Raw genomic sequence first — 25051 nt, forward strand, 5'->3', positions numbered from 1 at the left:
AATTGACATTTAATTATTATTCCCTATTATAAATTGAGATTGAAAACAATTTATAGTGATTTTCTTTTCAAAACTTATAATTGAGCAATTTTTTTTCTGTTATCAAGGTTGAAAACTTACATGATTTATTTAGGTCTTTTTATTTTTTTGCTTTAAAATTTTTGCAATAATGTGGTTTTAGGTATTTATTTTTCTTTTAAATCTAAAACCAATCGGTCAAAAAGATAAACGAAAGAATGAAGATTTACAGTTTCTTACTTCTTAAATCCAATGACATTGAAAGTAGAAACTGGTATTTGATCTTTATCCTATTCTTATCAATTCTTGAAATTAATTTCTTTCATTCTTTTATGTTACAATAAATTATTTCACAATTTTTAAAATTTCATTATTTGAAGCAAGCCAACAAGAAAATATGAGAATCTAGCTTGAGAGCAAACGACAAACAATTTCAATTATTGTTGGTTTGCATATATTAATAAAAAAATCACTAAAAAAATTATTAAATAGAAACTAATTGTAGAGACCATTTTAGGAATTAAATTTTTTTGTTTGTTTCGAAATTAGTTTTTATTATTGTTAAATAGTTTATAAATTGGTATCTAATTAGGTATCAAGATTTTTGTTACCAAATTTAGAATCTAAATAATTAGTACTTAAAACGTTGTTAGCTAATTAGATATCAATTTAGAAACTATTTAATGATACTATAAACTAATTTAGAAACCAAAAATTATTTTAGCCTTTAAAATGGTCGCTCATTATACCAACTAATTATTTTTTGTCTCTTAAATTAATTTTTATTTAATAATTTTTTTGGATAATATGAGTTTAAAAGTTGTTTACAAGCAAAGTTTTTAAAATTTGAGATGATTAGACATAATTTATTATATATTTAACTTAACTTTATTTCATATTGTCATTAAAAAAAAGTCCTTTTTACTTGTTTTAAATTTTATGCTTTTCTTTTCAATCTTATCATAAGTATTGTAATATATTCACAAAAAATCATTTTTTACAAGAGTAATTATATTTAGAATTTTTAAAATAAGTATACTATATTTCACAATTACTATATTTATTAACATTCTGAATTGAAAATGTATATTTCAATTATTGAGTCTAATTACTTATTATATTAATGACGAAATTAATTATTAAATTATAAACACCTTTTTTTAATACTGGGTTTATAACATATATGAGTGTAAAAGGAAATCATTTATTTAATAAAAGAAAATTAGGTATACCAATTAAATTTATTTACTACACAAATAATATCAAGTACAGGTGAATTCACCACTATTTTTTTAATTATTATTATCATTATTATTTATTACATTTAATGAATGCAATGAATAATTTTAAACAGAAATATATCTTTTAAACTCATTTTGATTTCTCAAGCAATTATATATATGTAAAGGGAGTATACTAGGATCAAAAGAAAAATCATAAAAAGGATAAGCTTACAAAGAGAAGAAAGAAGAAGAAAAATGTGTGCAAAGTATTTGTTTATGTTATGTTTGTTAGCATATTCTGCAGAAGCACAAACCAAGATTTTCAATGTGAAAGACTATGGAGCAAGTGCAGATGGCAGCACTGATAACAGTGTGGTGAGCATTTAAGTTTCTTTTCCATTGTCTTCTTCTCTTGCAACTTTATTCAACCATATTGATAGTTTACAATGAAGAATTATTTTGATAGTTTATGAAAACTTGAACAAAAGGGTTTTGATTTGTGTGAAAGGCATTTGTGAAAGCATGGAGTGATGCATGCAAGTGGAAAGGAGATACAAATGTTGTGATCCCAGAAGGAACTTACATGCTGAGATCTGTGATATTTAATGGTCCTTGCAATGGTGCAATAACCTTCCAAATCAATGGTGTTCTCAAGGCTCCAGTGGATCCAGCTTTGCTTGCTGATCAAAAATGGATAAATTTCAGATATGTTGACAAGCTCACTGTCAATGGAGGTGGCACTTTGGATGGTCAAGGAACTGCCACTCGCCAAAAATGTCTAAACAATTCCTGTCAAATTCTTTTTACGGTACATTCTTCTCTTTCTTATTAAACCTATATTTGAGCACAAAATATTGTTTTTTTTTTATCTAAGATAAACTTTGCATAATCTCACTTAATTGACAACATACAAGCCATAGGATCAAATACACCACTCAAAATAAGTAAAACAAGCAAAACAAGATTTAGATCTTACCCAAGACCAAACCTTTAATTGAGTCAAGTAAACATTTCTGAATGGTCTATCACTCCACCTTGAAAAATATACTTATTCTTGTGCTTTTAGATTTCATTAACTACTACAATCTAGATGCTACTCCGCTCTAGATGCTACTCCAAACCGCTTTAACCCGGACATATGCATTTATCACATTAAACTGCAAGAAATGAGAAACACGATCAACAGCACAAAATATTGTTAGAATGTTAATATATCATTTTTCTTCTTTCTTTCTTGTTTTGTTGTAAACCTACACTGATTAACCTAACATGTTTGGTTTGAATGATTGGGTTTAGAGTATGGATCTTGACTTCATCACCAACGGACGCATTGAAAACCTGCATTCTTTTGATAGCAAAGGTGGTCACTTCATAGTGTTCGGAAGTGCGAACATGACCTTCACAAAGCTGTCCTTAATAAGCCCTGCCAACAACAGAAACACAGATGGAATCAAAATATCTCACACAAATGGAATAAACATCACAAGTGTCACAATTGCCACTGGAGATGACTGTGTTGCTATGATCTCTGGCGCCAAGAACGTTCGAATCACAGATGTTTTCTGTGGTCCTGGTCATGGAATCAGTGTGGGAAGCCTCGGTGGTGGGAACCCTTTGGAATTACCTGTGGAAGATATAGTTGTCATGAACTGCACCTTCAATGGCTCTAGCAATGGTGTCCAAATCAAAACATGGCCCTTTCCATTGAAGACACCCTTGAAGGTTTCAAATTTCACCTATGAAGACATTGTCATGATCAATGTGCAAAATCCCATTTTCATTAATCAACAATATTGTCCGGAACATAATTGCGACTTGTCGGTACGTTTATAGATCTCTTTCGTCACTTCATATGATTTAACCCTTTTACTGATCGTATAATTCATCGAAAACTGTCAACTCAGAACCAACATAATAACTAAAGAAAACACCACACAAAAAATCATCTCCTCAAAACTAAGAAGAAACATTCTTGATTTTAATTGTTGCCCTAACATAGGTATTTAATTTATTGCAGAAGTCTTCCAGCGTGCAAATCAGCAATGTTTCGTACAAGAATATCAGAGGAAGCAGTGCTACTGATGTTGCAGTGAATTTTAATTGCAGTAAGGAAGTGCCATGTCAAGATGTAACTGTGGAAGACATTGATTTGATGAGTTCTGGTGGGAAGGGAAGACAAAAACTAAGTAATTTTTGTTTTAATGTGAAGGGTTCTTCTTTTGGCAAACAAATTCCACCATCTTGTGTTGCTAGTAATAGGTTTGTTTCAGCACCTCTTCCAAACTAGAGTTGTAGAAAACATAAAACTAGTTACAAATTTGGTTCTATATTTGTTGATGGTGGATGTTTATAAATAAAATATTAAACGTTCCAAGTCCAAATGCAAATAAATTGTTCTATGCTCTTCTTTTATACTAGTAATTTAATCGGATTCTTAATTTGAATGCATTAGATTTATTTTTTTATATAAAATAAATAAATCTATTACTACTTTAAAACAATATTTATGACGAGGAATATTTGTCACAAAATGTTTGTAATATTTGTGAGAGCGTTATTTTATTTTGTTAGAAAGATTCATAAGAATCTATACAACGATCTGTTGTAATTTTCTATGAACAAAATTATCACGGCACTATTTAATCACTTAATTATTTGAACAAAAACACGTGGTTTAAAACAGATTATAAAACGTTGTAAGTGAAGGAATCAAAATTTATGGGAATGAGTATTGTAACTTAAAAACTACTCACATTCTAGATAACAATATTTAAATAAAGGAAACTACTATAAAAATATTAGACTTAATTATCTTTTTGTCCCTATGTGATTTTAAAAAAAATCAATTTTGTTCTAAATTTTTTTAAAAATATGTAATTTGATTCCTTTTATTAAATTGGCATGAACATATTAAGTGTTAAAGATGTGATACACATGGTTATGTAGTTAGGTAGAAATGAAATGTACACATAAGGTTATATATATGTTAGGGGGAGATTGGTCTCTTTTATGTATGCTGGGAGGTTATTTTCCCTTACATTAAATGTTTCTTATAGGTTGTTTTGTGCAAAATTTATACATCTTATCTTATGTATGTTGAGGTTATTAATTCGTTTGGTTTTATGATTTTGTTGAGAAAAATATTGCATAATCTTCATCCTTTTTAACTCTTAAAAAATGAAATTAAAGTGTAAAAAAACTCAAAATTCAATAATTTTTTAATTTCCACTAAAAATATATATTCCAGAATAATCAATCTAAAATATATATCTCACCTTCTATATTACGTGTTTTGGAACCTAAAATTACTGTTTTGGAATACTTTTTTGCAATAGCCTTGACAAATGCCATCTGGAATTGTTCTAGAAAAAATTTGGATTCTTTAATTTGGAACGGTTATATAACACTTCCATAATGATCTTCCAAAACTTACAAAAAAATCATTTAGATACAACAATCTAAAATACATTTTTTACACTATTTTCACTGTTTTCCAGAACGTGCTTTCAAAACTTAAAACTTACAGAAGACAATTTTTTTGAGAAATCACATTTCAGAATACTAGAATCCAAAATCCAATAGACCATTCTTCACCTATTAAAACAAAATGAAGCAAAACATAAGTACCCTTCATACCTTTTCTAGTACCTGAGCTTTCGTACTTCAAACCACAGCTTGACGAACTACTCTGCTTTGAAACTCGATGGAGAAAAACAGCAGCAGAAGAACACTGTGTCAAAGGAGAAGAAGTTTTCAAATAAAATGTTTCGAGAGATAAAATAGGTATTTTAAAACTTATATAGCGCAGTTAGAAATTATTGGGGGTACAGGAGAACTTCTTCTTTACTTTTCTTTGCTCTATAATTTTGTTCTCTTCGGCCACTAGAGTTCTTTTTCACTCTTATGTAAGCTTTATCTTTTCTTGTACCATCAACATGTAAGAAAGTATGGATAGGATAGAAGTTGAATTCTTTTGAGTTATGACCTACCATTTCTTTTCATTTTTTAAGATTGGTTAAGTGGTTTATCTGTTGAGTAAGTTGACCGAATTTAGGGTATTTAGGATTTAGTAATTTGTAGACTTTGATGAATATCTATAAGTTAAGTTTTGAGTATATAAAGGTTTGACCTTCTTATTTTATTTTATTTATTTATTACGGATAAAAAAATTATTTTATTTTATTTATTTATTGCTGATAAAAAAAATATGAGAAAGTATGATTGAAATATTTTAATTTACTGAGAACAGCAAAATGAATGATACTTGTCATAATAATTAATATACTCCGGACATAAATTGATTGTTAGTTTAGTTAAGAGTATGTTTACACCCAAAGGCATTCTCTCATTGTTTGTGCTCAGTGAGTGAACATAAATGAGTACATCTCCTAAAGCTTTTGTTGACATAAACGAAAAGACACAAGTAATTTAGGCTGGAACAATGAACTGCAGAACGTATTAATATAGATATATATTATGGGCCTGTTAGAGGAAAAAAATCATAAAAATATCAAAAAGAAAGAAAAATAAGGTGGGTTTCTTCATAAACTAAAATTAGCTAAAGAATAAATTAATTTGTGGGAGTTCTTCATATAAATTTCTCTAAAAAGATTATTTTTAATTCGTGCATGGGATAAGTTTAGTTTATGGATAAAGATGACTTCATATCATAAAGAGATGATTAAAATTGAGGATTAAAGTGGCTATAGAGAGTGAGAGTTGTATGACAAAACTTGAGACAAACTTAACATTTAATTGAGCTACCACCACACGTCCTATTTCACTTCGTCTAAACATTTTTGTTTTTCGATGTTTTTCTTGTCCTCTAATCGTTTTACCATTTTTTTTTAGCTCTATGTTAATTCTATAGACCTTAACCAATTATAACAAGCTTGACTCATATGATACACATGTTCAAACTTGAGAGAGAGTGTTAAAAGTATGATTTGAAAGGATGGATCATATTGAAGATTGATTATCACATTGACATAGAGAAAGTTTTGTCGAGGAAATATCAACTAGGTTTATCGTTACTTTGTCAACTTTAACAATCAATTGACTTAACATGTTTACTAAGTCTCTCAAGAACTCTTGGGTTAATGATTAACAAGCTTGTCTCATACGATACATATGTTTTAACTTCAGGAGGAGTTTTAGAAATGAGTTGGTTATGTTAAAAATATGATTCGATAACATTAAATAGGGAGAAATGATGTGATGTGGTATTTTAATCAGATATTTATCATTATTTAATATTACTTTATTCTTTATTATTGTATATCTTCTTCATTTTAGATAAGAATACTGGCATGTATACCCACACATTAAATTCATTATATTTCTTCTCAGATTTTCTCTTCTCAACATGGTACCAAAGGTTTGTGACTTATTTTTATCCTTTCACCAGAGGTATATGTAAAAAAAAATGTTTGTAAGAGAAAAAGAGGACATTCTATATATTGCAGATAGGCATGGAGTGCCTCCCTCTACCTAGTAAATTATTATTCTGATATATTGCAGTTAAATAAAGATATTAGCATAAAAAACCTTCATTCCTTTAATAAAGTTGTTTTTTACTCATTTTACCCTTGTAATCGTGAATGAATGCTATAGAGGACTTGAATGTTTGCTTGGAGATTAATAGAAATTCTGTAACCTAACATGGATTAATGCATGAAAAGGTGAATGGCAAAGTAATAGGGCTACACAAGTCATCCTACTTGCATAGAGGGTTAGCTTAATGCTCACTGCATTTGAATTGACCTTCTTCGTTGGGGTTTTGAGTAAGAGGGTAGGGGTAGATAAATGCAGGGAAAAAATGAATAAAAGAGAAATCTTCTTCAAATCCTTCTCAAAATGCTAAAGCAAGTGTTAGAAAAGCATTTCTAAGACTATAGTTCATATATATCATATAGTTACAAAGAATATAAATGTAAAAATATAAAATCTTCTTTTGTATGTGGAGGAATGGTACAACCTAGCAAATATTTTCAGTTTACTGACAAGAGGTCCAACAGATATTTTATATCTTGAGCAATTCTATACTGCTTCTTAGAAAGCCAATTACACAGCAACTATAGTTTTCTTCTGGGCTGGTGATGATCACAGAGAAGCTCATACTTAAATAAAACCCACTATTTTCAGATTTTTTTAACAGCTCCAACAGAGATCGTATACCTTGACTCCATGAGCAAATTCAAACCACTAACTAGAATATAAATTAAGTGCAAAGAAGGGATAGAAAACAACTTATCTTTTCCTTGCCCTAGGAGGTGGTGATGGCTAGCAATAAGCTAATATTTACATAAAATCCAATAATAGTTGCATAATTTTGACAAAGAGCACCCTTCCATTAACTAGAGCAAATAGAAATAAAAGAAACCATGAAAAAGACATAATTTAAAGAACCAAGATTAACATGAGAGCCACACCACAAAAAAAATGATAAAACAAAATGTCCCTTATTTGACACCATACACAAACATCATCCACTGCATCATCAACCTACATGTGAGCTTTTTAAAGAATGTACAACTTCCCATGACATTCATGAGTAGATGATTCCTAAACCCTGAACCAATCATCTAGAAAGCTGCAACCCAAGATACCAGTTATAAGATTACTTAAAACAGGGATCTATCTGTGTCCTTGTGCTCGCTGCATGTCATATGCACCCCAAGCAGCAGGCCCTGGTCCATACTGAGAAAAATTCTCACCTCCAGACTGTACCTGAAATTTGCCAGTTTTAGCAAAGAACAATATCCAACTCAACGGAAAGGTTGTAAAGAGTATTAAATAAACATACTCCAGACAGTAATTTCCACCATATACAATATAACATACACATACGATCAAATACATTTTGGGCAAATTTACAAACCAAGCAATTTGCAAGTTATACAGTACAACTCCATCACCCACTGACTTAAAGACTAAACCGGACTAGCCAATTCAACTGAAAACCAGTCTAGTGACCAGTCTATTAACACCCAAAACCGGATCATCTCGAAAACAGTGAGAACTAGTTATGAACTGACCAAAACAACCTAAACCCATTCAGAAAACCAATATTTTTCAACTTTTAAAAATATCTTATTTTTTGTTTAATTTAATATATTTTTTAAGATAAATTAGAAAATATATTTGTACAGTTAGTTCGTCTGATTTCTTATTAAAGAGAATGCAACTTATTTAAAGAGTCAGTTACAGGGTTTATTAATCATTCAAACATAGATTCAACAAAACTACTATGAATCTTGGCAAAAAATAAAGGACTATCTGCTTGTGGTACTTGAAATCGGTTGAAGATAAAAACTTTAAGGATTAGAAAATATTAGTTAAGATTTAGAGATAACATACAACTAATTAAGGCTTATAAAATACATCTCTCACTATGAACAATGGGACTGAATTTTCTGAACGTTCTAGCTTGAGGACACTTAAGCTTTGAACTAGAACATCGACACCCACTGTGAGGCAAGGTAAAACTTTTCCCACCACCAACTTTTTGTTACCCAATCTACTCTCATCTAGATGAGGAATCTCAAGACCAATCACTCTCTTGTCTCTTTCTCTTTCTAGATTTCTCTCTATCTCTAGATTGTCTCTCACTCCATAGAGAATCCAGCACAACACAGTACAAGAACTTAAGGTGATTGAAGCTGAAGGTGAGCCAGTTGGCATACATGCGAGAGAGCTTCGGGAACCAATTAGACGTGAAGGAGGCAAAGGCGTCACTCTTGTGTGGTCGCGACCATGATGTGATCTTCTTCGACAATGTCAAGGTCTACGCAAACGGCCATGTCGAGGAGAACATGGGACACGCGATTTGGGAGCTCGAGTGGAAGCGCTCGAACATCATCGTTTCGACCAAGATCTTCTAATGAAATCATGAATAAGAGAACACCTTATGAGCTAGCTAAATCTTCCAAGAGGATAACCAAGAGCATGACACAAGACCCTAGGTTAGGAGGCCAAACATCTCAGGTAGCTAGTGACTCAATCCCTACCATTCCTCAAAGGATCACTAGGAGAAGAGCACAACAACAAGGGCCAGAGCACCAACTATTCTCCCTTTAGTCTTTTTTGTAAAATAAGGTTTAAATGTAATAATTTAGGCTTCCACTTGGCCCATGTAGTGTAGCGAAACACTTCTTCTAGAAACCTAGATGTAGAGCACGCCTAGTAGTCACCTTTTCCACATTGAGCACATGCTTGAATGTGAAAAGTGTAACTCCCTTCTAGATCCATGATTATGAGTGCATAATTAGGGAGTTAACCTTGTTTAGTTTGAATTTGAAATTCCCTCCTTACCTTAATCACACGACACCTATCACTATAAATAGGTGGTTTTCCCCTCTTGTAGACACGCTTGATTTTTTAGTAAAGAAACTTTGTTTTATTTCTATGAGGTTGAGTTCTCTAGAATTTCTCTGAGTCTTATCTTGAGTGTGAGCTTCAAGTGGCGAATCTTCATCACTCCTGCCAAGTGGTGTGGCTCCTCCATCAACATTATTCTCCACCGAGTTCTTCCTTTTTCATAAGTCATCTTCTCTTTTATATTTTACTCTTAGCTTGTGTTGGTTCTTCTTCTCTTTGCTTCTTTAATTCTATTATCCTCTTTTCATCATCATTGTGTGTGAATTTTCTTTTTACTTTACACTCCTTAAAGAGATCCTTCACACTTATATAACTTCTTTGGTTAAATTCGTGTCCAGTGACGATCTTCATCGAGTTCCAACCATAGTTGAATTCAATTAACCTAATACAAGTGATAATCTTAAATAAAAAAATGTGATGTCTAATTCAAAATCATATCATCGTTTGGGAGGCTAGGGCCCAACAACAAGGGCCTTCCGCACAAGCACATAGTGGAGGGCATTGAGGCTTCACTCAAGCACATCCACATGGACTACATCGACATTATCTATGCCACCGCCCCGACACCTCCACACCCATTGAGGAAATCGTGCGTTCCATGAATCTCACTGCATGAAGTTCTCTTGCCTCTAGAGTGCTCATTGGAAAATATAAGGAGTTATACCACCAGATAGTAGATTTGCTTCAGAAAATTACAAAAAATCTAGCAACGCGATCATTGGTTGATGATGTGCTTAGGAAGGTTGATGGATTGAAGCCAATTTTGGATGAGCGTGGTGTTCCACTGTCACAACTTGTGATTGCATGGTGTGCTGCTAATCCTAATGTTTCTTCTGCGATGCTACAAAGGAATCTTAGAATAAACCATTATACTTGAACAGCTTTAGCACGTCTAGAGTCTAGCTTTAGACTGAACTAAGGTTAACCATTTTAATTGAATAGCTTTAGCACAACTACATTCTAGTCTTAGACTAAACTAAAGTTGACCATTCTACTTGAATGACTCTAGCACAGCTAGAGTACAACCTTAGACTGAAGTAAGCTTAGCTATTTTGCTTGAATGAATCTAGCACAACTAGAGTTCAACCATAAACTAAACTATCGAAGGATACAAATCACTCTGCAAGACTCCTTTTCCTTTCCCATTCAATCTTATATAATTCAAATCAATTTCAGAACCACATGAATCGCAGTTCTGGTTTGATTCAGTGCACTGAATTGCGGGTGGAAGAGGGCACAGGTCACGCTCCAAAACAAATTGGGTTGTGCGACCCGGCTGGAAAAACCCTACATTTGCTATCCTACAATAGCAAGGATTGGTAAGATCCTATCCTACAAGAGCATTTTTGGGATCAGCCCCTCCAACTCCACTGTCCTGGATTGATAACTACGTACCTAATTAAAATATCATAATGTTCAATGATAATGGGCACGACCTCTACATGTGAGTAAGAATCAACTTATTCAAGGTTTCACTAATAGTTACGAATGTCCATTAATATAATCCAACTAAAGCACCAAACAAACAACATACAGATTTCCCAAGAAACCACAAATGGAACTATGGAAGTGATTTTACTGAGAAATGAAAACCCTTTTTAATTCAGACTGGTCCACTCAGGTAAGACACATTTGAGATGCAACAAACTTACTGGGTTCATGCCATAAATTCCAGGGTAAGGGTTTCCGACATATCCAGCATCAGCATTGCCATAATTTGCATTATACCCTGAACCTAGAAAATCAAAGCAAAGGACAGAAAACAAAGAAGAGCATTAGTAGGCCAAAAACAATGATATCTTGAGACACGAAAACAAAAGTGTCACAAAAGAATGGAACCAGACCTAGCCCCAACACCATTATATGTCACAAATTGCAGTCAGTTAACTCATCAAGACTACATCACGCAAAAAAAATGCATACCTGGATTCCCAGCTGCGGCAGCAGCCCGTGCTCTTTTCTCTGCATTTGCAATTTCTGCACGAAGCTTCTCCATCTCTCGAGCCATGGCAACTAACTTCTTCTCCATCACTTGACCATGCTCATAGTTTTCTGCGAATCCCTTCTTCTCATACTCAATGGCAGCCCTAAAAGCCAATAGACAATTATAAACAATAACAACATGATCAACAGGTCAGCATCCCAGTACCTCTCTTTAACGCCACTAGCATATATCCACCATTCAACCCATATTCTATAATCATAAAAAAATATTCATTTCATAAAATTACGGTGTATTGTCAACTGCCACATAAAGGATTGAACTTTTACTACAAACTCTAATGAATAGCTACATAATTCAAAATCAGGGTTGTCTTATTCATGCAACAACAACTGATTTTATCCCTAACTGTCCATCACATCATTCATCTCCTCTCCTACTTTCATATCTCCTTTCTCATTTCTCACATTCTCTCTCACTATTGTCAGAAAATTGTTGTACAATTTTATGTAAAAATAACACACAAGTCTTTAGAAAATAACCACAGCTAAGGTTTTCTGCGAGTAATTTAAAACCTTGATCACAAATTAAGCACAATCCACAACATTGCCCTAGATTGAGATAAAGCCACTACCTTGCACATTGCAACTCCTGTTTCATGGCCTCCACATCGGCCCTGAGCGCCGGCAGCCGTTTGGCATCGGCGGTCATGTGGGCCAAGTCCTGTGTCATGGCCTGCACCTGTCCGGACAGGTCCTGACGGACGGCTGTGTGCTCCTTGATGTCAGCGTGGACCTGGAGGAGCTCGGCCCGGGCGGCCTCGGTGCCGCGGAGCTCGGCCTCCAGCTGGGCCGACTTGTCATAGAGCTCCCTCATGCGGGCCTCGGTATCTGCCCGGAGCGAGTCACGGAAATGCGCCACGCGCTGGAGCTCGTGCTGCGCTACCTCTAACTCCTGCTTGAGGGCCACGTGGGTGGCGGCGAGCCTCTGGTTGTCGCCCAGAAGGGCCTGAATGTCCTGGTGCTGGGCCGCGAGACGCTCCTCGATGATCGCCGCTGGGTGCAGCTGGATGGGCCCGCGCGGGCCAAGCCCTAGCTGCGAGTCCCGGAGGTCTTCCAGAAGCGCGGGGTGGGGATGGGGCGGGACAATGGATCCCACTAGATGGTGATGGGCTCGCGCGCCGAACAACGGGTGATCGTGAATCGGCGGCGATAGCCCCACCGCATGCGGAGGAGGAAGGGGTTGCCCGCGGTTTCTGCCCGACATCGTTTAACTAATAACAGTGGAAGAAAAGGGAAAGAAGGGAAAGTGAGTGAAATTGCGAACGTGGGTAAGTTCAATCTTAGAATAGTGGAAACACCAGCATTTGGAGGGAGTATGCGCTAGGGTATGCGAAACGACGTCGTCATTGCTTACAAAAGGGAGTTTCTAATGAAATCACTCCATTGACGATACATTAATATTAATATTAATTAATAGTTAATACATTTAAAATTATTTCATTTTCTCTTAACTGGAACTATCAAAATAAAATAATTCATCTTTTACCTACAAAGAACTTAAGTATTAACCAACCTTTTATTTTAATCATTTATGTCGTTATAAAGATAATCATCACAAAATTAGCTTTCCAGAATAAATTAAAATTATTATGAACAACTTTTTCAAATTTATAAAATTATTTGGAAACAAATTAACCAAAAATCTCTTTATAAAAAGAGTGTTCATTTGTTGTTTAATGATCTTGTAAAAGGAATAACATTTTTTTGTAGGTCTTTAATCATTGATTTTGGTTAAGAGGGTACCTGTTAAAGGTTATGTGATGTTTAAGACGGTACTACTTAGTATTGGTGGTTTGAGGAATGATTTTTTATTAAATGCAACTTTTGCCTTGTCTTGGAGTATGCATTTATAGGGTTAAAGTGGGTCTTTGTAGTAGTGGGTCCTGACACAAATTATAAGATTAATCTCAATATTAAGAAATGATTTTGTACATTCGGGTTACGCTAATGAGAGTCTAGGTGGTGGTTTAACTTGTTCCTCTAAGACGTGCTCAGTTAGGTTACTGATAAGGTTTCGGTCATGGATGTTAAGGTGTTGACGGCCATGTACGCTACATTAGCCCCTCAAACTTTTCTAAGAGTCGTTTTGTGTTTGTGGGTGTTCCTGAGTCGTTAGTAGTTTTGCAATAAAATTTTACCTTATTGTTTGGGTAATTATCTCGGATGTCAAGGTATACTCAGTTACTTACCTAGTCCCCAGGTTCGAAGGATAGAGTCCTAAAGAGTCTAAAAGCTTCCATTATTTTTGGTGGAATTTGAACGTTTTGGGATTTAGTATGTGTTATCATGACCTTAGATAGGAAAGCATCTTACTGTTGTAGATTGACGATTGTTGGGTTTCCATCTTTCTTCATTTTCTATAAATAGTGGGGTTTAAAATAGGGGATCACTTTACTTTTCTCCAATATTCTGCATCCAATTAGTGGATATATGCCAAGAATTTCCCTACCCTTCAGGTTAGTAATGTCTTCCTCCATCAGTTTTTCGAATTTTTTGAGTTGGTAGTCCTCGGTAGGTTTTGGGGAATCATCAATGGCCAAAGGTAGTGGGGTGTAAAGGATGGGATTGTGTCGGGTTCATGCTCCTAACAGGGCTAAGTGGGTAGATAACAAGGTGATCGAGCTCTTTTCTCAGCATAAGTGGTCGTCAATGGTTAAGTCGGTTGTGAAGAGTGCACCCATGTTGAGTCTGAATGTTGAAATCGACATCATCTCGACCGATAGATGTTGTACAATTCACAACGGTTACCATGGCTCTAAGGGTGTTGAGTCTGATTTCTTCTTTGTATATGTTAATTTCTCTTACCTTCATATTTGTTTCCTTTTCTATGACTTTATTATGGGTGTTTTGTAGATACTTAATGTTGTTCCACTTATTGTGCGACTTGTTAAGGTTGAACCCTTAGGGTTTTCTTCACTACTATAGCTCTCGGTTGATCGACCCAATAGGGTGACTTTCTCTTATTGGTCATTTGGGGTATTGCTTGTTCTCGTCATTAACTTCATCTTATAAGAATTTATAAAGGTATATTTTTTTTAAGTGATTATAGAACCAATAATTTTTCATTTTTTTCTTTGATTCCAATAATAAGTCGAAATTTCCCTTTTATTGGACACAAAAACTTGTCAGTTAGCAATCATGTCAAGGTCATCCATGATTGTCGAGGACCGGGAGGTATTTAAGGTATGGGATCAACTACCGATGAAGTTGCCCACCTAAAAGATCTTTGCCATATAATTCTCCCCACCAATGGATGGATCTTAACGATATGTGTAGTTGTTTTGCATTGGTTACTATTCGGTTTTAACTTTGTTGCACTTGATGTGAAGCTTGTATTGAAACAACTTTGTAATAACATCAACAAGAAAGGTGGGGAGGGTTCCGGAACTCCCAAGCAAGAGTTGATCGATCCGAGGTGAGTCTCGATACCGGTACTTGACCTTATGCTCCTTCTATTGGGGATAAAAAGAAGAATAATCAAAGAGAGAAGTTTGGAAGAGCTTTAAGACCGCTAAAAAGGTCGCCGAAGAGATCGCAACCTTTTCCAACGAGGGTCGGGCCAAACTCGGCTATTGCAATCCTTGGGAGCAATTTCAAGATTGTCAAGGGTGTTAACATTTCCTTGACACCGTCGAAAAAAGAGTTGTTGGCGTTAAGAGTCTCATTTCCAAATATTTCATGAACGCTCAGAGTGACTCACCTTTTTCTTTACGGATGTTGACCAATGTGATGGAGGTTAGGTGGGGAGGTCGGCTTGTTACAAAGTAGATTATGAACTTAACTACCAGTGTGTTGAAACACTAGGAAGCGGGTGAACCTTTTAAGTGCCCAAACTTTATAGAATGTGGGAAAAACTATGCACACGATGACACCATCGATATGTATAAACTCATTTATGTTATATAAACGTGCTCATGTACTTTAAATCATCACATTTTCAACTTATATAGACCATCTAACCATATTACCATCTAACCATATTGATTAATTAAGCTATAATGACACTTCATACTCATGTTTAAAAATGTAGTAAGTCAACTAACAACATCATGTGTAAAAAGTCAAATAAAAAAAGAAGATAGGAGTTATAAAAAATTGATTATAAAAAACAATAATATATATATATATATTTATTTATTTTTTCTTTCCATAAAGAATCCACATGATATACCAAATTGAAACTGAGCTGTTATTAATTTTTCTTTCCCCTTTTCTTCCACAATAATTAACAATTTCCTTTCCCTCCCTTTTTCCTCTCTCCAAACAAAAACCCAAACTTCCGCCACACTTCGCAGCTTCCTTTTCCCATCCACTCCCACAACTCTTCAAAGATCACCGCCGCCACCACCACCGCCGCCACCACCACTATCACCATGCCTCTCGATCCCGCCGCTGCTACAACCACTGCATCGCGGCCTGTGTCGCCTCTCCCTCAGCCGCACCACCATTACTCTCCGCATCAACAAACCCTTCCAATTCGCGCTCCAGCGAACCCTCTCTCGGCCAAACCCCACGAACCGCACTTTGCCTACCCGTTCGCGCCCAAAGGCGTCAGAGGCCACCCCGCCGTTGACCACGGGGTCGCCGGTGGCGCGTTCGCGCCTCCGGCTATGGTGTACGGCGTGAATCGCGGCATGCACTTGGATTACCTCAGTCATGCCTTGCACGTGACCAGGCCACTGCCTCACGTGCCGTTCGGGCACGTGGGTAACGCTGCTGCCACACCCACTGCATCGCCTCCCGTTAAAAAGGTTTCCAATCTGAAGCCCTCTTTGCGTTTTTGTGAATTTTGTGAACGAGTGATGTGTATTAGAGTGAATAAATGTTGGTTATGTTTTTTCCTTTTTTTTGAGCTCCAGATTTTGTCCTGGTTAAATGATAGTAATAATTGGATTCAAATTGGTTTGAATTGAAGTGTATCTTTGGTGGTAATAAAATTATGCTGGATTTCTAATTGTTCCTTTGTTTTTTTGGTTGCTTTTCGTTTGGCTTTAGGCGGCGTCTCGGTCTGCGGTTTCTGATATCAATGGCGGTAAAGATTCGAGTACCAGGTGAATTTTTTTTCATTAACACGTGGTGTATATATTGTTGTGTTTTTTTATTGGTTATGGAGCTGGGATTGATGATATCTCTGATTGGTTTCTCAGGGAAAAAATCAGAGAGGATACCTACATTGTTGTTAGAGATCGAAAAGTGAGTCTCTTTTTCTCTTTTGTTTACATCCTTTGCAATGTAAACGTCTTACATTTTTGTTTATAATGAATCCATTGATTTGTTGTAGTTAAATTAAATTATGTGTGTTTAGTTACATTCTGAGAAAGGTAGGTGCTTTTAATCTTCTTTAAATACATTGGAATCTGCACTTTGTCTTTTGCCTACAACAGTATCTTTTACAGTTTCATTACATCTCTAGCATATGATGTGCTTGTGAGTTCTAACCATATCGATACAAGTCCTACACTTATCCTGATTTTATTGTTTTAATTTCTTTATGAATTAAAGTCGTCTTTGGAAACTAGTTCCTAGATATATCTTTTCATATTCTCTTCTGTTCCCTCTCATACATATGTCTCCAAAGTTATTATAAATGAGATTCTAAGAAAGGGAAATTTACTCTCAAATTCATTCTCTATTCTTTATTAGAGAACTTTGGCTTAGAAACTTCAGATTTAAAATTATTGGCTGCTTTCTCTCATACAACTTGTTTTAGCTATCTCAGAAACACATGGTTTCAGCATTCTCTCTTCCTTAGAGCTTAACCTATAATAGAATTGGCTATTTACTTGTGTAGTTTATTGAAATTTGATAATATTACTAGCTATACAAGGATTACTTTACTTTCGTTATTTTTACTGCAGTAGTTAATGTTAATATCTTAGCTTTATCCCTGGAGCTTTTTTTAGTTGTGGTAATTATTTTATATTTCATTTTTTAGGTAAGAATAACAGAGGATGCTTCTCTATATGCACTTTGTAGATCATGGTTGCGAAATGGTGTAAATGAAGAAAGCCAGGTTTGAATAATATATTTGTACTCCCCCTTTTTAAGATTTGTAATCTGCTACTGATTTCAAGCGTGTGATGAAGACTGGAAAATATTCTCGTGTAATTCTGTCTTGTTGTTAAAGAAATGATACTAAATGCATGTATGTGTACTTTGATAATTTACATATTCCACGTCAACTTTTGCTGGACTTTTACTTTAATTCAACTTCCATTTTAACTAAGGTTGACTTGAGAATGAATATTTTTGGTTGTAACTTTTCACATGTATAGCAAATATTTAATTTGAAACTAAATATAAGTGATTCTCACTACAGTTAAGTTTTTTCTGTCGAATTTGAATGAAATATTTTGATTTTTAAAAGCTGATCAGAATAATTAATTGATCTTAATTCTACGAAGAAGCATGATATCTTCTATCATTTAACATCTTTGGAATGATAAATGATTGAATGGTTTTTTAGTAGAAGTTTGTAATCATTTATGCTTTTCCTGTGGGTTCTGCATTATTGAAAATCAAAGAGTAAGAGAGAGAATGGAACTGAATTTAAGTAATGTAATTGAATTATTTTATCTTAATCATCTTTAGAAAAAGAGAGTCTACTATATATAGATAAACTATCAAACAGAGGTTCAATAGACTATCTGAACACAAAGACTGATAAGGGCCCAAGGCTTAATAGAGAAAGTAGACAAATACAGTAAAGTAAAGAATACCTTCCACAAGCTCTGAAGGGGTGGGGGAGACAGCAGGATCAGCTACAGGGAGCTAGGTTCTCAACACAACAAACCTATTGGGGGAGAGGGCGTTCTTGAGAATGTAAGCACACTAATGTGCTGTAGGGATATGTAGTGCTTGAAGTTGTTTGCTAAGGGTATTTTCTCGAACAAAGAAAGGTCACGTTCCATGTGTTTGGTGTGAGCATGCAAAGAAGGATTATGAGCAAGAGCCATAGTACTGAGATTGTTGCAGTAGATGGTGTCTGTTATGTTCACAAGTCTTTTGAAAAATTTTCAAAAATTGTTTTTTTTAATTAGTAGACAATCCCCCTAGATCCTCACAAGTGTCTTACAAAAACGTTTTCAACGCAATTTAAAGCTCTATCCAACCCTCTTGTTCTTTTCAATTGGTTGAACTAACCTTTTGGGGTTAGTTCTTTGCAAAACAAGAGGAAAGATCTAACGCTTCAAATGGATAACGAAGGTCAATATGTCAACAATAATGTTGTGAAAATTGTGAGTATACTCGCATACTTGTATAATTAAGCGATTTTGGAGAAGAGAGCGAGCTAACTCGCATGGCGAATCATCAACCGTGCGGATTAGAGCAAGTATGCAAGTAGATCGAAGGATCGATGGCTGTCACGATCCGTTACTCGGGATTAAAAAAAAACTTACCTAATGTTCTAAATGCCCAATACATGTTTCTTCTTTTGCTAGGGGCAGTAGGCAGCAAATCAGATCAAAACCCTAAAAACCAACTCTGAAACGAACCACATCCACATAAATCGCTACCACTCGCCTCTCGAATAGTGCTCACTGTTGGTTGTTCTCTTCGTAGATTGCTCTCAGTGCTACTCCTATTCGCCATTGCATGCGGTTGCGCTCACGCTTGGCATCGCTTGTTGCTTGTTGTTGTTCGAGGTCGCGCTCGCCACTCGCCGTCGCGATTTCTGTTGCTCGTTGTTGTTGTTCCTCTCTCTTCTTCCGTTGTCGTTGTTCCTCTCTCTTGTTTCGTTTTATTGTTTTTGATTGTGCTTGCGAATCCTGTGTGGAAACATCGTATTTCTATTGATGGGAAAACAAGGAACGTAAAATATAAATATTGTGAGAATGTATTAACAAGAGGGGTTTATAGATTAAAACACCATCTAGCAGGGACTTCAAAGGATATTGGAGCATGTATAACAGTTCAAAGGATATTGCAGGTGGTTCGTGCGGTGGCTGCGGTGATTGCGGGTTCATTCAGGACTAAATGTAGTTATTTACTATTAATTTTTTTTTAATATGAAAAGTAAACTCTTGCGAGTTTACAAGTCGAGTTTACGAAGTTCTCACGAGTCTACGTAGACTCGCGAGTTTGACAACCTTGGTCATTAGTGTAAATAAATTTGGTGCATGTCCAAACCAGTTGACATGTGTCATGGGAGCATCAATTTGTTTTCCAGAGGATGAATACACAACTGGGCATCAATTTTACTCCACTTATGCTGATAAATTTCAGCTGCAATTTCTTTAGTAGTGATGTGGCTTGAGGCAATGTTTGATGTCTAAGGCCCAAAGAATCCGTTAATACCATCAAACTTGTAGATAGCAGGGAGTCATAGTTGGTGAAAAATAGCAAAACACAAAATAACTAGCCAAATACAAAATAGCTTGCCAAACAAGGTTGGAATGGAAGAAAGACCACAAATCCAAAACCAACACTATAGGGTCAGTTTGATTGCAAAATGGTCTATTGGAAAACTCACCAAACATGCCATACCATGCATGGTGGCAGTGAAAAATCAAGAGCAGGGTTTGGGTGCGTGAGTTGTCAAATAGAGTAGTGATTATCGGGGTTGGTCGTTGCACGACAAGCGACCGAGGGGTGGTTGTCATAGTTTGTGAAAAATAGTGAAACACAAAATAACTAGCCAAATACAAAATAGCCAGCCAAATAGGGTTAGAATGGAAGGACCACAAATCCAAAACCAAAACTATAGGGTTAGTCTGATCGCAAAATGATCTACTAGAAAACTCACCAAATATGTCATCATGCATGGTGAAAGTGAAAAATCAGGAGCAGCGTTTGGGTGTGTTAGTTGTCAAATGGAATAGTGATTATCAGGGTTGGTCGTTGCACAACAGGGTGATGTTCCTGGGGTGGTTGTCAACAGGAAAAAGCTCACATAGTTGTCGCAGTGAACAATGACACTAGCGGTGGTGAACAATTACACTAGCGGTGGTTAACAATGAAACAATGAACAATGAAAAAAGTACATGGTTTCTCTAAATTGAACTTATGAGCAATGGGCCCATAGGCAAAACACAAATTAGGCTTCGTTTCTTGTTAGGTTCTTGATACCATATTGAGAAGAGAGAAACCGAGAAGGCATATCCTTATGTTTAGACTACAATAGAGATAATCAATTTACAGGGACCGAACATAATTACAGAGTTTTCCTAGTTTAGGCTAATAACATAAATATCGAATCAATCTCATTGATCCCAATATCATCAATTGATCCTAATATCATCAATTACTATATCTATGAGATTTTAACATACTTACAATATTCTAACAGTGGGGATGACTTGTATGCTTACCCGTGGTCTTAAAATTGGTTACAAATAGTGTGACAAATATGCAGGAATTTACTGGATTTTACTATCAATGACTTACTTTTGGAAGATGAATATTTTATGCATTTATTTATTTCAATGTGCTATTTATTTATTTATCTTATGTTTCATTGTATTGGCAGCCGCAACAAAAAGATGTAATTAAGGCACTTCCTAAACCATTGCCTGCATATATGGTGGCTGGTTATATATCAAACAAGAAAGAAGATGAAAAAATTGAAGATGAGCCGGAAGAGGTTAGCTTTTCTTCTAGTTAACTTCCTATTTTAAAGCAATCAAATTTGCGAAACTGAAATCTTTATTTTCATCCAAAATAGTTATTTTGTTGACACAAGTTGTGTTGTTGCATAAGCTTTGCAGAATAGTATTGCTCTCAAGCAGATGTTTCTATTGACATTTTTGTTCTTTCACTTCAATTCTAGGTCAAGATTTCTATCCCATTAATCATATCATATTTGCTTTCAGAATGAACAATCTGTTGAGAACTTGTTACCACAAGATTTATTAAAGAGACATATTAAACGGGCCAAAAAGGTTAAATTGCGGTATGTTTAACTTGTAGCCCTCCCTTTCACCTTCTGGTTTATTTATTCATCATCTATGTTTGAGTTGTGGCAAGAACAGTACATGTCTAGTTGATAATGCATTATAAACTGTAGCATACAACCCAATATAGTAGATTTGTGGTCAAACACCTTTTGAATTTGTGAGTCCATATGATTTGTTGTCAGAACATTGGAAGACTAAGTTGACAACAAGGTTGTAGAATTGTGATATTACTCGTAAGATTGTTGGATCCTACGAGTTGGGGGTGGCTTCCAATGCTTTATTTAGCATAGGATAGCTGTGTCGGACCATAGGGAAATGCGCTAGCCTTTGGAGATTGTCATGTTCTAACAAGTTGAAGACCCAGAATTTGCAGGTCAGGTTGCACATCCCAATGTACAAAAAATCCATTTCATTAGTTTTTTCCATTAACTCTTATTTTCAAGAGAAGCCTCTTTTATCCCACTCAGTTGACTTGTGACACCTTTCCTATCCCATACTCCACAAACCCTTCGCTGTTCTTTGTATGGCACCCGTCGTTTCAATTTTTCATTTTCCCCCATTTTCGACATTTCTGTCTTGTTTCTTTTTCTTTTCTGTAACCTTGTCTCTAAGATCACTTTGTTTGTGTTTTGGTTGTTTTTAAAATCCACAATGGCTTGTTCTGGGCATTTTGAAATAATCTCTGATTTTGGTTTCTTTTTTAGCCCCCTCTTGTATAGTTTTTCTATCCATAATCTTTATCAAATATGAAATAGAGTTAAGATATTAATGACACAATACTACAAGATAAGTATCTAAATTATTGATATTACATACTCGAGTTATTCTATTTTTAAATTATAATACACTTTCACATTATTATACTTGAGGGCAAGCCATGGTTTAATGGTAAAGTCACACACCTTGGTAACTAATTTCTCATGGGTTCAAGCTACGAAACAACTATTTTGCATATGCAAAGGTAAGGTTGGGTACAATGACCCTTACACCTTGCATGACTTTGGTACCAAGTTATGCTAGTCTTTATATATACGTATGTGTGTATTGTAAATAGTGGATTATTAGTGTTAAACTTTGGGAAAGAGAGAAACATTAAACTAAAATTTTGTATTTTTGAGACAATGCAAGTGCTGTATTTATATCAAGAAAAAAAAATCAATATAATAAATATAGGAGATTTGGTATTTTCTAAGATATAATATGCAAATAAATAAAACATTCATAATAATAGCGAACTGTTACGATTGCAGTGAATAATGATGGCAGGAAATAAACAAAAATTGAAAAACGTACATGGGTTTCTAGAAAGTTTACTCTTATAAGTAGTGGGAATAGGCAAAACACATTTGGGTTTCTTCTCGTTAGATTCTGATTGCATGTTTGAAAGGATGAGTGATAAAACAAGTCCCGGTGGATGATACGACTCATGTACCATGTTCAGAAGAGAGCAACCCCGAGAATGAAAATAATAAATTTCGTGTGTTGGATAAACACGATAATTAATGTATATTATAATGAAGAAGAAATCTAGTAATAAGAGATAAAATCAATATTTAATATTGAGAAATATTGGTGAGGTATTTTCCATCCAAATGATATCACGTCTCCTTATTTAATGTAGTTCAATCATGTGGCTTACAATTTGTGGATAGCATGGAACTATTTTCTTTTCTTTTTCTTTTTTGTGATATACCATGCTTTGCTTTAGGGTGAGATAAAAATATTAACAATGTTATTACTTTCCTTTTGCTGCACATAGATTAAGGGAAGAACGGTTACACCGTATCACAAAGTACAGAAGTAGGCTTAGGCTTTTGCTTCCTGCCACTGAACAGTGTAGAAATGACCCGGCTGCTGGGAACTGACCTTGCTGACTTTACAGACATCAAGGTTTGCAGGACTCTAACAGACCGAACTTGATTCAATATTGTATTTGTGGTTCATTGAAAACGTATTCCTTATAGTAGCAAATGTATAAAACTAACTGAAAATGGACAGATTTTTCAGCTTTTCTACACAATTTCTACTTTGGGTGGTCTTTGACCAGAAAATTTGCAATAGTTAGAGGTTGAATGAATAGCGATGACTCAGAAGTCACTGTCTGCTTAGACCTCCGTTTGTTCTTGTGGGCTGATAGTTTGACCAACCTATTAAGGGTAGGTATGACTTGTCCCTATCTCCTAGGAAGATTATAAGTTATTTTTTTTGGAAGATAATGCATTTGGATTAACTTGTTTTTGAAGAAAAATAATTTTAATAGCCGGATTCTTTTAATTCGAAAAACAGTCTTAATTAATCGGTTGCCAGATATGTAATATAAGCATTTAATGCCTGGCTCCAAGTCTCAAATTATTTAAGTGATTAAATTTCCATCAGATATTTGCATTTTATGGTTTGGTTAAAAGCATAATGCTTTTCACATTTTTTTTTTATCGAAATAGGACAAACAGAAAATGAGCTTCCCAATGTTGGGCTTTGGATGAATTGGTAGTGAAATTTTCCTACATCTCCATATTTTTTTTATTAATTCCAACCTTTTATATTTTTTTAAAATTTCAACCTCACAAATTATAAGTATAGGTTAAGATTTTCCGTTCTCTTACTTGTTTTAGGACTTTTCGGAGTGATACTTCCGAAAGGATTGTTGAATTCTTATGAAAATTATTTTTTGGGAGCAAGTGAAACTTTTGTAAGGTTGGTTTGAGTTTAAGTACTTAGTAGCCACTTCATATTTTTGGAGGTAAAGGTCGAGAATCCTAAAGCGTAGGAAGAAAGAGTCCATTGTAATTTAGAGATATTCTATTATAAGATAGAAAAGGCTTTTGTTTTTGTATCCCATAATTGTAGTTTGAAATACAACCATTCCGACGAGTTTTGGTGGTGATTTAAAGTTGGGTAGCCTTTGGTAAGTGGAAAAGCTGTGAATGAGTATGATGGGAGTTTTTGTTTGTTGTAATGGCTGCACCAGGTTTTCTGGATCATCGATTTCAAATTAGAGGTTTCCGACATTCTAGAAAGTATTTATTAAAAGAAATTTGCTTAGAAGGTTATTTTTGACTTCGAAAAAGCACATTCTGAAGTAGTAATATTAATGTTCCAGAATAACTACTTTAGAAACTCTCCCGAAAAATAGAGAAAAAGATTTGTGATTTTTTCCTCTTGTTGTTATTGTTTGTCGAGGAAAACACATACCCTTAATTTTTTAGTCTGAATTTCTATCAATGTGAGTTTTTTCTTCTTGTTCTCATTGAAGGGTGTTTTCTCTTCTCTTCACACGCTACTTGTTCTGACCCCCTTTTTCGGTTATATGTGGCAAATTTTTCAAGCAAATGATTTTACCTTTAAAGACACAGATATTGAGGTTGGTGGCAATCCTTCATAGTTTGGTATTCCACCCCTTATCTAAATCTCTTTTTTTCACACTCCATACACACGTAAATCAGAATTGGGTTTTTGTTTCCCCATTTGTCACTTTTGCCCCTTTTTTGTGTATGGTGAAAAATTGAAGCTTGAAGAGCAATTTTATTGTGT

The 25051-nt window shown here is 34.9% G+C and overlaps 3 protein-coding genes across 6 annotated transcripts; 2 read left to right on the plus strand and 1 right to left on the minus strand.

The window, feature by feature from the left end:
* The first annotated feature begins 1431 nt into the window (after positions 1–1431).
* On the plus strand, positions 1432–3639 carry LOC137836218 (polygalacturonase-like). Its single transcript, XM_068645062.1, has 4 exons — positions 1432–1616; positions 1750–2049; positions 2538–3062; positions 3259–3639. Exons 1-4 carry the CDS (start codon positions 1497–1499, stop codon positions 3526–3528), a joined length of 1215 nt encoding a protein of 404 aa, XP_068501163.1. The 5' UTR covers positions 1432–1496; the 3' UTR covers positions 3529–3639.
* A 4044-nt stretch (positions 3640–7683) lies between these two features.
* LOC137834903 (protein FLX-like 1) lies at positions 7684–13001 on the minus strand. The gene is made up of 4 exons (XM_068643132.1): positions 12197–13001; positions 11544–11707; positions 11273–11355; positions 7684–7970 (listed from the first exon to the last, which is right to left on the minus strand). Exons 1-4 carry the CDS (start codon positions 12826–12828, stop codon positions 7878–7880), a joined length of 972 nt encoding a protein of 323 aa, XP_068499233.1. The 5' UTR covers positions 12829–13001; the 3' UTR covers positions 7684–7877.
* Positions 13002–15801: 2800 nt separating this feature from the next.
* On the plus strand, positions 15802–23597 carry LOC137834904 (uncharacterized). Of its 4 annotated transcripts, none has more exons than XM_068643133.1 (7): positions 15802–16375; positions 16620–16675; positions 16772–16817; positions 17560–17637; positions 21094–21207; positions 21437–21516; positions 23280–23597. In XM_068643133.1, the coding sequence occupies exons 1-7, from the start codon at positions 15998–16000 to the stop codon at positions 23383–23385; spliced, it is 858 nt and encodes a 285-aa protein (XP_068499234.1). In that variant the 5' UTR covers positions 15802–15997; the 3' UTR covers positions 23386–23597. The 4 variants fall into 4 exon arrangements, 3 of the variants coding, with proteins under 3 accessions (XP_068499234.1, XP_068499235.1, XP_068499236.1); XR_011084980.1 differs by having other exon boundaries at positions 15808–16375; positions 21394–21516; XM_068643134.1 differs by lacking the exon at positions 23280–23597 and adding an exon at positions 21703–21857 and having other exon boundaries at positions 15808–16375.
* The last annotated feature ends 1454 nt before the right edge of the window (positions 23598–25051 follow it).

The sequence above is a fragment of the Phaseolus vulgaris genome, chromosome 5 (genome assembly GCF_000499845.2).
Source record: "Phaseolus vulgaris cultivar G19833 chromosome 5, P. vulgaris v2.0, whole genome shotgun sequence".
In the NCBI taxonomy this organism is placed as follows: Eukaryota; Viridiplantae; Streptophyta; class Magnoliopsida; order Fabales; family Fabaceae; genus Phaseolus; species Phaseolus vulgaris.